Here is a 15,157-nt window from a genome sequence, read left to right as displayed (position 1 = left end):
ACTTCTAATATTCTTCAAAAGCATTTGGTGCAAGCGCGATTATTTTATACCGCGTTAGCTGTACTAATTGCAACAGTTACACATCTCGCTGGAAACATTGTGACGGCCATGTATCTTCGGCTCGCGATAAGCGTACCACCCGATTGCTCGAAACAAGGAAAGTGTCACCGTGCTATCCGAGTAATTACGACAGCAGCGACAGCTTAGCTTAATTAACCGTAGTAATTCCCTTTCTAATGCGAACTCTGCAATATATATATATATATATATATATATATATGTATGTATGTATTGTAGCTATATATATATATATATATATATATGTATGTATGTATTGTAGCTAATAATACACACGACGTATCGTCTCCACAATGAGAATCTTTAATGAATTGAATGTTGATCTACGATAACAATTCCAAGGAAAGTCTCGCTTTACAAGGTGCTCGTTTTACCTTTAAAACGCTGCAAACTAAAAATTTTTCACCAGTCAAGCCGCCTTTGTTTCAAAAGACTGTAATCTTCTTCCCGAACACGAACTACAATATAGATCGCAGCTGATAGTACACACAAATGGTTCGTTTCTACTTCTGAGAATCTTTAATGAATTTAACGTCGATCTAATACAACAACAATTTCAGGAAGTCTCATCTTATTATAAATAAAAGTCACGGACTATTGCAAATAAAGGTCCTCACTAATCAAATTTCTCCAAGTTGCTCTTACGTCGAGAGAAATTTCACTTTGAGCCAAGATATTTAACATTGATGACTGCAGTTATGCTAATCACCAAATTGCAGCGAGCGAAAGGTCGTCTCTACGTTCACGTCGAAACGGCTAGAATTTTACGTGAGTGTTTAACGAACCGTAAATCCAAATGACTGCGCGAGCAAGAGAACCAGGAAAAAAAAAGAAAACAAAAAAAGGCGGATACGTTAGAATTCAGAAAAACGTTCGCGTAGGTCTCGATGTTCTCCAGAACTTACGGGTAGCCGATGCGACGACGTGCGGATGGACGGACACACGTCCGTCATTTTCGAACAAGCGGACGATCGAGAGCGGTGACCGCGATTTCTTCGACAGGTCGCACCTTACGTTGCATCGAAGCGCATCACATCCGGCCGGCCCCGAACGCGCGAGGGTTGATTGACCGCCGGTGGCACAGAGAGCGCAGTGCACTATCGATTATACGTCTGGCAGCGGCAGCACGTGGTGCCTGCCTTCGACTAGGCCAGTATGCGCGCGGCCCTACGCCCTATCGCGGGGGGGAGGGGGGCACCAGCCGTTCGCTCGGCGCATGTTTATCGGTGCTTTTACGGGGCCGATAAGGATCCCGCTGCCGTCGCGTCGCGCCGCGCCGCGCCGCGCGAGGAACAACCACGCTCCGCCGAGACGCCGCCGCGGCTATCAGCTGCACGTCCCAGGGGGTGCATCGTGTTACGCGGTATTCCATATTTTCCGCTCGCGACATAATATCGCTGCCGGTGCTTTAAATAGTTGGAAGTTATCACCTCTGATAATCGTTAGGGTCAAGAGACGCGATCCCATTTCGAACAATTGAAATCTCGCTACCCCACCTTTTCTTTTTCTAAGACAAAAGTAAAGGTTCTGAAGACGCAAAGTCAGTGAGATAAAAAAGCTTTTTTTATCTCAATGATTTCTCTCTCTCTCTTGCTCGCTCTCTTGATATAGTTACATTTTGTATGATGCCTCTTTTTAGTTTAAGACACTTACCGATATCGTTAATATTGTACGAAAATGGCGGTGGACGAAATTCTGTCGATATCGTTTATCACGGCTGTCGTGACGGGATTCAAGTCCCTAAGGTATTACCACTTCTACGATTGAACGAAGTCACAGAGAGGATAAAAAAGAATCTCGTGTTCTGTCCACTTTTCTGAATCTTTCGCTTCAGCGATATCCAATCGTGGATGTATCACTTTCTTTCACATGAGATACATTATCTTTGAAGTATTCTTGTCTTAGCTCGTAAACATATTCTAACGATGAAAACTACGTTGAAATTTTCTATAGATAGATTTTTGCTTTTTCGTAAATATAAATGAATAAAAAATTTAATAAGATTGAAAATCTTGCTTAGCTTAATTTGTCTCATCGGCCATTTTGTTATCCAAGCCACTCGTAACACGAAAAAGAAATATAATCAATCACGGGCGATTAGAACCAAAGGGATGAAGCAATCAGAAAAATCGTGTAGCAAATTTAGCTCGCAAGATTAATCGATGAAATATTCGTGAAGCGGATTTTTTTTCTCAACGGTTGTAAATCAGTTAATTATGAGAACATATCTCCATTTAACAACTTATCTTGAAGAAAGTTTAATTTATCGGGGTTAACACTAACCGACATTGTTATAGTCGCTAAACCGGCAGACTTTAAATCATCTGGAATCTTGCATGCGCGAAGAAAATGAATTCGCTGTAGTCACGCGAATCGCCGTTACGTGCCGAGATCGGCTCGAATGAGTTACTATTTCTTTCGCGGAATAAATCAGCCTGCGCAAAAATTAGCCTCCATTAAAATGCGCGAGATACAAATATCACATTTCTTTTTTCATATACGGTCGCGCGCGGCCGTAGTTATAATTCCATTACACCTGCGTTCCTTCCGATGTAAGTTGCCTCCAATTATTCCTGGGTTATCCGGATCCCTCCCATTTCTTACGAATTATTCACGTCATAGATATGCAAACACGTATGAATGACGTTTGTTTCTTTGAGGTTTCGGTTTCTTAGCAACTTGCTTCGAGAGATGAGATAACGCGAATCCCCTTCGACCCTTCCGTCAAAGTTGCACTCAAATACGATTCACATTAATCTCAAGCTACGTTAACTGACAGTTAGAAGATCAATAGAGAAGTCTAACAAAGAATTAGACGTTGATACGGTGACCGACATAGTCGGTGCCGACCTTTAATGGTTTAATATATCTCAAGCGTTTTGTGATACTAATTATAAAACTGTATTCGGCGAGAGAGAAATGATTTGGCGATAACGATTATATGACGTGCAACGCTATCGATTACGCAGTTAAAGTTAGAAGCATCAAAGAAGTGAAGGCAGTAAAGTTGAGGCTTCGTTGACGCAGGTGTTGGCAATAATCTTTTTATTTATTAAGAAAAGTCTCCCTGTTATATTAGCGTCGTTGAGTAAGTACCGTGTCAGTTTCGCGCGAGGATAAACAATATCTCGGCGTAGTTTGTTCTCGCATATTTCCGCACGCGCGTAGCAAAATAAATCGGATATCTTCTTTCTTTCATTTTTCATCTCTGTACGAAATTGTCGTTGCGGCGAGTCGCCTTCTCTGGACGAGTCGTTTATCCAAGGCGCTTTACAAGGATGCCGTCGTGTAAATATCGTACAATTTAAATACATCGAGGATAAATAGGTCGTCGTTCCATAACCGTACGGTTTTTAAGAGGCTTACATCCGAACGGGGAGTGTGACTAATGCTTGCAATTATATTAGAATGGCAAGAAAAGCCGCATTCAAAACCGCCTTACACGCTAATATTTATAATGTAATTCATCACAGCAATAAACAAAATATACGTGTGCGCATGTGGATGTACAAAAACTCGTGAGTTATCGTCTCTGTCGGCTCGTATCTCTCGCTCCCCTTTCTTTCTCTCTCTCTCTCTCTCTCTCTCTTTCTTCCAACCCGGTCGTCTCTCGCGACCGATCACGCAGCTTCCACGCCTTACAAGTTACAGCTTACTTTAGAAGTATTAAAGTTACATCGTGTAATATCTGTTTCCGGAATTCAATATAGCCGCATATGACCACACGGGGGATCATCGCGCGTGTTCGCGCTGTAGGGGTGACAATTTAATATACGCACGCACAGTGTGTAGCAGTCGAATTTTGCCAAAGGAAATCGATGTACGAGGGACACTCTGGGAATGGAAAGTAACCGCGACCGTTCGTACTTTTGTGATTCGCATAAGGCATTAGAAATTGTATAAGGCATCGGTTGTCGTTTCTGTTTCGCATTCAAACGCGCGTAAAGTAACAAGGCCTGTACTATACATCGCTACTATTAGATCTCGTCTTAAGTAGCGCATAAAATAATAATTGTACAATATAACAGAACGCTAGTACGCTGACAGTATCGGTAACGACGATAAAAATAACGGCAATGAACTAGGCGTCTAAAGTCGAGAATTGCTTCCTGCTTTCGGAGATGACGCTAACGGTATACCTATAATGCGATAGTTACAAAACTTACGTAAAATATATTTCGCATGTATATGACTACGTTTTCGCTTAGCGTGTGAGAGCTTCCGTGTGTGCGGGGGAACAGGATATCGCGACGGGTCGTCCTATCTGTACAAAAATAAGAATCTGTCTTCGTTATTTAAATGCTCAAATATTTAATAATTCGAATCCATACACTTTCGCACATCAACAAACCTCCTGAATTCCGGAACAGTCCATTATTTAGAAAATATATGATATATACAGTAAAAAAATGCCTTTAGAGCTCAGCTTCGTTCGTTTCTTTCTTCTTATTTTTTTTTCTTTTTTTTTCTTTTGGCTGTCACGTTTTCGCCTAAATGTGATGGATATCACAGAGTTAATGGATGTAGATCCGACTAAAATGTAGTAATAAAATGTGTGTGACCGCGTAAATACATCCTTTATACGCTGCTCTTTTCTATACTGTTTCTCTTAATTACGCGAGCATATGGCATAATGTATGCAAGTACATGTCTGTGTGTGCATATATACACACATACACACACACACACACACACACACATGTATAATCAATAAAACTTTGTATATGTACATATTTCAGTGTGTGTTCATTTGAGAAAAATATAAAACTATTGAGGTTCGCGCGATGGACCGTATTTTCAGTTTCCCTTCCCCGTTCGTGATATTATTGTAGGCTTATTACGCTATTATCTCTACTTGATACTCAAGTCGGTACAAATTTTGTGGACGTGCACGTATCAAGATGCGTTCTAGTTGATAATCTCGAATGCCTTTGCTACTACACTTTCACGAAGCTAACCGTTGTTCTAACGTTGCCAAAATATTCTGCGATACGGACTAGCATCTTTAAATTTCAACGCTTTATTATTTTCCAAAATAATAAAGTTGGGAATGAAAACCCACGGTATTTTAATAACGTTTAATTATTTCTAAAATAAATATTTCGAAACACCAAGTAAAGCGCATCTTCGCGATGAAGTTCTTGTACCGAGTTTGTATATTGAAGTACATAATACGGAATGCAGAGATAGGATGATGATACAAATAACGTTCTCTACCGCTCTAGTTCTAACCATAAAGCCCATTCTACAATAAGCTATTATAATCGATGGCATAAATTGTAAGCCATAAGAATTGATCAATCACAGTCGAATGTGAAGAGAATATTCAACTGTGATTGATCAATTCTTACAACTTACGACTTATGACACCGACTAATAGCTTATTGTAGAATAGCTTAAATGCTAGCGATCCAGCTACCGGGAAATCAAAACTTTTGGGGAAGTACGGTTACAATAACGTTCTCGGAATCAACCGATTAACACGGTATAATTTATCGCCAAGTCGTAAGTATCTTCGTTACGCTAATTCATGAAAATGAAGAAAAAAAATATGCGAAATACTCAAGTCTTAACTGCCAGTATTTGTACAGCGCGCATAAATCTCGCCCTAGAGATCGCACGCGAATCACTGCCGAAAATGTATCACTCGTTATTCAGAGAAAGTCCCCTCATCGTGATATACATATTCAGCGTGCACCGAAAAGTACCAATACCGCGCATATCCGAATTCGATACACACATCAAACTGTATATATCATCGATGACAAGAACGAGATGCGTGATCGATTTATTCCGACATCCACTAACTCTATGCTAGAAATGCAAAAGCACTACTCACGCGCAACTAGTACAAGTCTTAATGCGTCCGCAGATATACCACACTCGTCCACCTTTGCGTTAGGCCTATCAAAAATCTCTTATGTACTGATTAAGAGAAATACTGATGTACAGTGTTATATGATAAGTTTATGAGTGTAACAGTAATTTTTGTCTTGAATCTTCCAAAAAATGCAGTAAAGTTATTATTCTTCAAAAATGTAATTTTAGAGACAAGTGTTAGTAACTTTTGAAGATGTCAAGGTAAACTTGTCTATTCTCTTTTCCATAAAACTTTGAAAAGAGACATTTTTAATAAACTTATTCTGTGTATTTTTTAACAAAGTTAAAAGTTTGAAATTTACATTTTATTTTACTAATGAGATATATAAATTTTTATTCGGTCAATGTTTTCTTACTATTATTTAAATTTTATTATTAGAAATCTTAAATGTTCGCAGTAGTTCCATTGCCAATTTTTATTAGAAATTGTCGTAAGATGTTTCTTTCAATCTGTTTATCTTTTTCTTTGAATTTATTTTAATTTATAAATATGTATACGCTAGGGTGTAGTACAAGTGTCATACTCTTGCGGATCTCCTATTGCGAGGCCGAACTTGAAAATATCCTTGAAAATGCACGCACTTCCAGTGACAAAATGCAATATTGTGAGCGATATAATTGTTATACTCTTTTAGAAACAGTCTTTATACAATATCTCAATTGTATTATGTACAAATATATACTAGCTAAAAGATAGAACCTATGTGCTATATATATTACGTTATATCCGAGTATGAGTTCAATCTGCCGAATTGTAATTACATAGTAATATCCCAATCTTTACTCGAAAATAATCCAATTAAAATCTCGATTATTTATACCCTGGTCATATTTACAATAGCGCGATAGTACTTAATAATGTACATGAGTCTTCGAGTTAAATACTCAGAAGTGGTCGTGATTCGAGGCTGTCTCGTAAATTACACACACACATACACACACCTTCGTAATTTCAGAAGCATTATATCAGGACTAGGTAATATTTCAAACATGTATATGTGGTGCAATGTTTGAGATACGAAATATTATTTCGTTATCTTACATCCCAAAACAAACTTTTCAAGAATATCTTTTGTATTTTTTTTTTAAACCACATTTTCAACAGTATTTAATATTTGAAATATATAGTTTTCATAGAATACTTTTGTATTTGAAATACATATCTACGATGTCTTTGTCTAGTCCTGAATATGTCATCTCGGTTCTCTCCTTTGCATAAAACTGAACGAAAAACATATGAGCAATCAAAAATTATCCGGAGAACTATTATAATTGATCAACAATTCAGGCAGTATAATAGCTAACGAACGTTATATCGGAAATACTAGTAATCTAGAGTTTGGTCACTCGTTTAGAACACTAGTTTGTGATAAAATACAATAAGTATTGTACGTATAAAAAAATAATTTGCAAACGCCTATAAATCGCTTCATTCCTAATTGGAAACGATCGTAATCATCGATTTATATAATTAGGCTGTTTCAACGAAACGGAAATTAATATTGTCAGTAATAACGTCAGTAATAACGGTTTAGCTGCACATTTCCCACCTCTTACTTACGTATTGACAGCTTATCGATCAATAGCTATCAAACTGTTAGAACTATATACACTTCCAGAAACACGCAATACCTGAGAATTCGTGCTGGAAATTACAGTACTTTGACAGTCTTACATAATAGCTGCAGATCATCTCGAAACTAATACGTTTAGGGTATCAAGAACAGCAACAACTGCTATCATTAAAATAAGCAGTCCATGAAGCTCGGACAACGACGGATCAGACGCTGCGTTTGAAGCCTTCGTTAATTCCTCGCACACTCCTGTAACACAGAATGTAAATGTTGAATATTTATGACATGCTTACTTAGTATGCATTTATATAAACCCAATATAATGTAATACATTCTGAAACTGGCAAACTACAGTAAAAGTATCGTAATTATCTCGCTATTTCAATGAAAAATTATTCGAATCAGAGATACTGCTCTATTACTTTAAACATTATTATTATCTAATTAATTTTTCCAAACATCTTTCTCTATTTGTGACATTATTTTCATTAAGTTGCATCTAACATTTAGTACAAATGTGATAAATTTTGATAACAAAATAAATTTTCCTGATCTAGTGTTCTTTACATAAAAAGAAATGTTAGTAATTTTTCGATTATTTTTAATCATATGAAAATATTATATCATTGTAATTACCTTCATTAGACAGTCTGTACGTCCAGTCATCCTTGGCTTCTCTTTGACAAGTACGCGATGGTCTCGACAACCATAACTCTTTTTCTTGCTTCTGCCTACCGCCTCTGTCTCTGACGCCTTCAAGAAGCATGGAAAAACAAAAGGTTTGCCCCAGACTGCCTGGAATTTCGGAATTTCGTTGCGACGCTATCGTATACCACATTCCTTTCTCTTCCCAGCTGCCGTGACAAAAATAGGCTGCAAAAATATATCGAATTTTTAGTTTCTTTTTTTCTTATGAATTATAAAACATGGCAAATATTCATTCAATGTACTTACCAATCTTCTCATGTTCGCACGTGTTACCGATCATTATTTCGGCTTGATCGGGCGAAGTGCAGCCTACTTGAACATCCGTACTTCTGCATTCTTCATCTTCGATGTTCTCTGGCCAAGTTCGCCTCTTGGTCGTCCTGGATATCTCACCACGTAGCTGCCGTCTCGATACGGCAGTCGACAATGCATGCGACGGAGCAAAATCCAAAATCTTATATCGTCCTAAATTAGGACATCTTCTCTGATGCAAGAACGAAGCTGTAGAACGAAAATAGACATAATTTGCATACATTCTGTTGCTCGCCCACCAACCTGCTATACCATAACGAAGCGCACAGATTTCCTATATCAATATGTATGAGCCATGACGTAACGTGGATTAGCACTTACTTATTAAAGTCGTATATGGCATCATAGAGGGATCCGAGATTGAGCACGCCTCTTCTGGCATAATGGCTTTTTGAGCTGCAATTAAAGAAGAAAAACCATTTAATATGTATTGCGTAACGTCGATTTTTAATGCCGCATGCAGAGTGTACTTACCTGACTGCTGTATCTCGATGATATGACTGTCTCTTTTGTGAAATATCATGCAAACGTAACCAATATCGCTGTAATCATAAATAAAAATAGATTCACAACTGTGATGCATACATCACATACAGCACAGACCTTCAAGGAATATCATCTCTAAAGACGACCAGAGGACGTTCTAAGAATGTCCAGAATGTCCCTGAGATAAAATGTGCTGTATGATATTAAAAATTACAAAAGAATTGAAGAATCACTTACCAACCGCTAGTGACGTGAGCAACCAGTTTCACTTTATTCCCTTGCATATTGTCATTCGGATACAGCTTCTCCAAGTTGTGGCAAACGATTTTTTCCTCATGGACGGTTTCGCCGTCAGTATTCTCTTGCATTTTTACTCTCAGCGTGGCATTCTTGTTTGTAAAGTGATAACTTTTCGAACCATTGAGAGAGTGCCAGTCGTGATGTTGAGTTACCCAAGCTGGATATTTGCATCTACTGTGCTCTTTGTCAACTTTTGTAAGTTTTATGGTGGGTGAACCTTCGGAAACTGTGGTTAGGCCGTTGCAAGTCGGGTCACCAGACTGTGCAAGTAAATAAATCATCTTCCCTTGATGATGAGATTTTTCTTCGTATAGGAAACACCTATCAAACAGAAAACGATATTCGAAGTTATTCGATAATAGTCATAAATTATTCAAAGATTTTTCTTATTTTTCTTGTTCGTGTAATCATCGCGGTTAGTCATCGCGTTTCCATTGGGGAACATATGTACGCTTCACGGAGAAAAAGAAGAAAGCTATATATAATAATTATTATAATAGCTATGTGAAAGATGACAAATGAGCGGTTAACCATCTTTTCACCTTACTAGTCCGGCTAGTCTTTTTATGCCATAAACACCATGATACGAAAAGTGACATGCTAAAACCGCAATACCGGAACATCTGGCGTACAGGTGCAATGGGCATAAATAAGCAACTTGATGCGTACAGTATAAGCATACCGCGACAAAATCGCAACAAAAGCCAGTGCCGTCACGGACTTTGGATAATACGTTATATGAAATTAAAAATAATATGTTTCACCTGTAAGTTCTTGCGTCACCCGTCAGTGCGCTTCTCTCTTTCAAGGTTCCCACCAAATACTTATTTCGACCATCGTTCCAAATGGCAAGACATTGTAGCTCCTCGGCTGCAAATAATCAATAAAAATTTAAAATATATATTTCGAATTATATACAAATTTAATTATATTACACAGATTTTAATTATCTTATTAAACTACTTATAATGATAATACTGCTTGTATATCACATAAAAAATTAAAACATATTTATAAAATCTCTAATCATAAAAATATAGAGATAAAGATTCTTGATAACATACATATATTGTTACTCGTAACATTAATAAGTTGTAGTATTTCATACACGTACTATAGAAATACGGTGTAATTCTATTATAATATATTAAGCACGATAAATTAAGTCGATCTACGTAGATACTTTTACAGCAGTCAACTTACTGTTGCTTTCGGTCCCCGCAACATCCGGACAGGCCTGGTATTTGAGGAGGAGTTTGCTCTCGTCGGTACACTTCTCCGCGAGACTTATAGGCTGAATACATTCGCCGTAACCTCGATTGTACGTGAATTGAAACGACGCCCCGCTAAATGGGCAAGATATCGGTTTTGAGTTCACACGAAATATCGAATAGAGCGTGTCGTCCGAGGTAATCATCGTGCACATCTCTTCCAAGCTCGTTCGCTCCGGATTGCACCAGCCTGGGAAAAAAGATTGTCGGATCAGTTTTTAACCGATCTATTTCCTGAATGTCGTTTACTTTATAGTAAATCTTAACATTGATGAATTCACAGATACAATGTCAACATACCTTCGCGAAACTGAATAACATTCTCATGGCGTCCGTTGATGATCATACAGTGATAACAATTTTCGCCGCTATAACGATAAACAAAGTTTTCATTATCGATCGCAAATCGAGTAGTAGCGATGAAACGCGCGAGCACGGTCATTTAATATTCTTTTTGATTTAGCTGAGCAGATAACTTACTATACGACGTATTTGTCGTCCATTCTTTCGATGCATGCTCGTTCCCCGAGAACGGTTGTATTTATAACGACTGGTGTGGGTTTGCCATACTGATACCATTCTCCCGACCAATTCGATGGAAACTCGCAAGATCCTGAAATATAAGGAATCTTTTAATATATTTTACGATGATATGTAATATACTCTAGCCAATGATTTCTATGATTACGCGATATGTTAATCGCACTCAATTTTAATGATAAATTCTTTAATATAATAAATAAATGAAAAATTTTTGATAAATTATGTTTCTTCTTTGTAAAAAAAAATTTTTAATGAGAGATTTTAGATTTTGAATAATTAATGTAATCTGAAATAATCCTTACAAATTTTAAAATTCTATTAAAGACATAATTAATTGATTAAAAATTAAAGAATGAGTTTTTATGTTATATATATTTTTTTCTCTATCGTTAATTGTCTATTATTAATTATCAAAACATTTTATATATTGCAACATAAATTTCATGAATTATAAATGTATATCTCTGGATATAAGAGAAGCGTGAGAACATAGAGGTCTCACCATTATTTTATTACATTTTATTTTCTATTTATTCAGGAATGTGAAAACAGCCCGATTGTTGGCTCGTTCGTTGAATGGATTCTCCTTCGACAAAAGGAGATCAGTTCCTTTTTAATCAAAGTCTACATTCATTCAGGTGAAGTATCCGAAAGCGAAGGCTCGCTTGATTGGGAGAATTAAGAGGCTCCACGTGGTCGGGGGCTTTCATTAAGAGATGCGGACGATTAGAAAATTGCTATCGAGCCCAATACAACACGATTACTGCGGTCGGGGCGTGAGAGTCAGGATGAAGAAAGGGGACTGGCGTGCTTTGCGTTGCGTTGCGTTGCGTTGCGTTGCGTTGCGTGTGCGTGGCGTAGCGACGACGAGCAATGCTCGGAACGCGCGAGTTAGGAAAAAAAAAGAAGAAAAGAAAAAGTTAACGACACGCGGGCCGCGTTTACCCGTCATTTTCCCAGCCTTCGTCGCCTGTTTATCTTAGTCACCGGCCGCCAAGCCGACGCTATTTAGCGAGTTCTAATGAAAAGTTGCCAGACAGGACGAGAATGCTCTAGCCGGAAAGTTTTCAGACGTATGAGGCAGAATGGAACACAAACTCGGCGTGGATGATCGAATACCTTCGTTTCGAGGGTTTATAAATGGCAAAAGAATATCATTAAACTTTTTAAGCGCTTTAATCTGTTGAGACAGTTTCGTCTCGATGAAACAACATACTTATTTCTTAGAACGTTTTGGCGAAATAAACAACGGGCGCGCTGTGACGCTAGGCGTATCGCATGGTTATAATGCATTCCAGAGATCAATCAATCATGCCTAGCGAAACGTGGGATACAAATGTAAAATCAATCATTATACTTTCGTGAATGGATCAATTTCATAAAATAAAATTTGTCGAGTTGGCGTACAGGGAAAATTCTTATAAAATATTCTTATAGGTCGTGCGTGGGATCCCTCGAGGCTGAGCGATAAACGCCCTTGGAACGAAGGGTTAAGGTCCGAACGCGTTCGACAGTGCGTATATTTACTGGCTCGCGATGTTTAGTGCGTTCGATCGAACGTGCGTACATTTCGGGGTGGTTGCTTGCTCGGCGGCGCGAGCGATGGCGAACGTCAGAAATAGCCGGGAAGAGGGCGGAGGAACGGAGGGTGCGCGAAGGGAAATGGGATACACACGCGACAGCGTCTACGGGGTGTCCCAGAACCGATCCATGCCTTTAATATTAATGACGGGCACGTCGACGAAAATGGAGTCGGTGTTTCCCGAGGGGGATGTTTCGTAGGAGGCCATTACCCGTAACAGTCGACATAAGTCATCTCTAATTAGAGTTCTAAAGTGTTCAGACGCCGGGAAGGCAACGGTTGCTTGAACCTTCGAGTAAACGTTGAACCATACCGATTACCCGACTCTTCAATTTGTGAAAAAGGCAAGCCTTCGCGACTAAGACAGAACCTGTAACGCGGGAGTTATCACCCTTTTCCTTCCCCGCTTGATTTAGCTCGAGTCCGGCGGGGGTTCTCCGGACACCTTGTATGCTAAGCGGTACGCGCACGTGCACCGCGCGCGTACCGAGCAGAGCCAACAGCAACGTGGAACGCTTGGCAGAAGGCGAAAAGGAGGAAGGGCGAAGCGGAGCGTCGACCGTTTTAGACACGCATCTTTCGTCGAAGAAACATCATTTATCTCGACGTGGCCTCGGGAGAAGGGGAAGAGAGGGTGGCGTCTTTTTCTCTCTCGTTTCCTCTCTTTCTGTCTTTATCGCGCGATCGTCTTTGGCAACGAGAAGAAGCGGCGACAGATACCGCAGGCGCGCGGACAGCCGCTCGACATGCGGCGGCGACGGCGGCGATTTTGTGCGTCTCCGCTCTTTAACAGCTCTTTTTGAAAGAGGCCCGCGGGCAGGGCGCGAAGAAGACGTAGAAAAGCGGGGGGAAGACGACCCACTCGTTAACGAGCTAACGAGCGCGCGAGTACGTCCGCGCGACGCGAAGTCTGTCTCGCGCGCGCGAGGAGCGCCGGAGCGTCCAAATCGGATGGAGACGCGTGAGACGCGAGGAAAGCCAAGAGGACGACTTAACATCCCGGGGAAACATGACGAATGGGCTTCCTCGTAGCGGAAATGGAGTGTCCAAGTCCGCATTTAAATATATTCCTTTTATACAATGTGTTAAATGCACTCTTCTCGTGCACGTGGTAACGGCTTCTTTGTGAAACCGAGATGACTACCCCCTTAACGAGAATGTCGAGGTACATTCTCGAGCTGCGACACGTTATTAAGGAAAAGGGAGTTTTCTTTTTTGCGCGATACTCTCCTCGAGGATAAATAAATAACAATTTAAAAATTTTAAAGCTCGTAATGTAAAAACAAAAGCAATTTAAAAAACAAATTGATTCAAACAAACGAGCAAGAAAGCAAAAAAATTGAAGCATGGATTAATTTCAGAGAATAATGAATAATTTGAAAACAGCAAATCAAAATATCAATGATGATAATCATTACTCATGTAAATAGTCTAATTTACGTTATTGTTTTTAATTGTTGTTAGTGAGTGGAATTTGGATCAAGCGTTCAAGATTACGATGATAATATCTCTAAAGACTATGTTAAATGTCGTTAATGTATTTTAATGTATATCTGTTAGATAGATGTCTAGTTTTTTTTTTTTTTTGCACATTGAGGACAGGCCAGCCAAGTCTGAAATGTATCTCAATATTTTCATGTAATAAAAAATTTTATTGTTCTATTTAAAAGACTCGTTTGTTTGGATCATTTCCTCTTTTTTAAATAAATGACGCAATTTTCCTATTTATTCGCTATTTCTTGATTAGTTTTAAGATAACTTTATCTTGGCAAATTTTAAAAAATGAATTATCATGCTATTTAAAATCTCACAAGCTAAATGACGACAGAACATCGCCGTTCGATAAAATGCCGAAATTAAATTTAGTAGGAAATACATCGTTTCGCTCTTAAACAAAAAATACTTCCTATTCATCAAATGCGTTTATTTCTGAAATATTTGTGAAATTTCCCGTGACATTTTTACACAAGCAAAATTAATGAAAACATTCCAATTGATTAATATTTCATATTTTTTTATCATATCGAAAAAGGCAATAAAAATATAAGCAATAAAGCGTTCGAATTCCGAATTAATATGAATTTATTTCGGAGCACGGTCCAGCTTATCTAAATAACTTTCGTGAATTTTCAAGTTTTAGTCCACGCATGTCTATCTCCGATATGTAGCCGTCAGGTTTTAACCCATGCATCTTTATCTTTAGTTTTCATGTTTTAGTCCGTTTTCTACCTTTGACATGTTAGCTCTAAAAGAAAGATAAAGTAGTAAAGATGCATTGTAGTCTCTATTAACATTAACAATTCTAGTTGGCGCGGCGCGGCGTTGGGAATTGACGCTACATATCATCCCGCTGACTTTGATGACTTCACTCGATAACATCGCACACTTAACAACGTTGCAACAGATCTTCACACAGAGAAAGG

The 15,157-nt window shown here is 38.7% G+C and overlaps 3 protein-coding genes across 5 annotated transcripts in view; 1 reads left to right on the top strand and 2 right to left on the bottom strand.

Moving 5' to 3' along the window:
- Window positions 1-2,960, bottom strand: part of LOC105203411 — a 52,774-nt gene extending 49,814 nt beyond the window's left edge. The window contains exon 1 of the mRNA XM_039451502.1: window positions 984-2,960. The gene's annotated coding sequence lies outside the window, so the exon portion shown is untranslated. The remainder of the gene's footprint in view (window positions 1-983) is intronic.
- The window catches only part of LOC105203187 (5'-3' exonuclease PLD3), an 88,926-nt gene that overhangs the window by 43,005 nt on the left and 30,764 nt on the right, over window positions 1-15,157 (top strand). The gene's annotated exons all lie outside the window — the stretch shown is intronic.
- The window catches only part of LOC105203275, an 84,494-nt gene continuing 72,445 nt past the window's right edge, over window positions 3,109-15,157 (bottom strand). For all 3 annotated transcript variants that reach the window (XM_011172150.3, XM_011172082.3, XM_026130314.2), the window contains exons 3-12: window positions 11,090-11,222; window positions 10,910-10,977; window positions 10,542-10,799; window positions 10,103-10,208; window positions 9,276-9,659; window positions 9,027-9,094; window positions 8,874-8,948; window positions 8,487-8,741; window positions 8,169-8,405; window positions 3,109-7,781 (exon numbers count right to left, since the gene is read on the bottom strand). In XM_011172150.3, coding sequence (XP_011170452.1) covers window positions 7,648-7,781; window positions 8,169-8,405; window positions 8,487-8,741; window positions 8,874-8,948; window positions 9,027-9,094; window positions 9,276-9,659; window positions 10,103-10,208; window positions 10,542-10,799; window positions 10,910-10,977; window positions 11,090-11,222 — 1,718 coding nt within the window. In that variant the 3' untranslated portion in view covers window positions 3,109-7,647. The remainder of the gene's footprint in view (window positions 7,782-8,168; window positions 8,406-8,486; window positions 8,742-8,873; window positions 8,949-9,026; window positions 9,095-9,275; window positions 9,660-10,102; window positions 10,209-10,541; window positions 10,800-10,909; window positions 10,978-11,089; window positions 11,223-15,157) is intronic.

This window comes from Solenopsis invicta, chromosome 7 (assembly GCF_016802725.1).
Source record: "Solenopsis invicta isolate M01_SB chromosome 7, UNIL_Sinv_3.0, whole genome shotgun sequence".
Taxonomy (NCBI): Eukaryota; Metazoa; Arthropoda; class Insecta; order Hymenoptera; family Formicidae; genus Solenopsis; species Solenopsis invicta.
The sequence above is the reverse complement of the archived record's forward strand: the minus strand, read 5'-3'. Positions and strand labels throughout refer to the sequence as shown.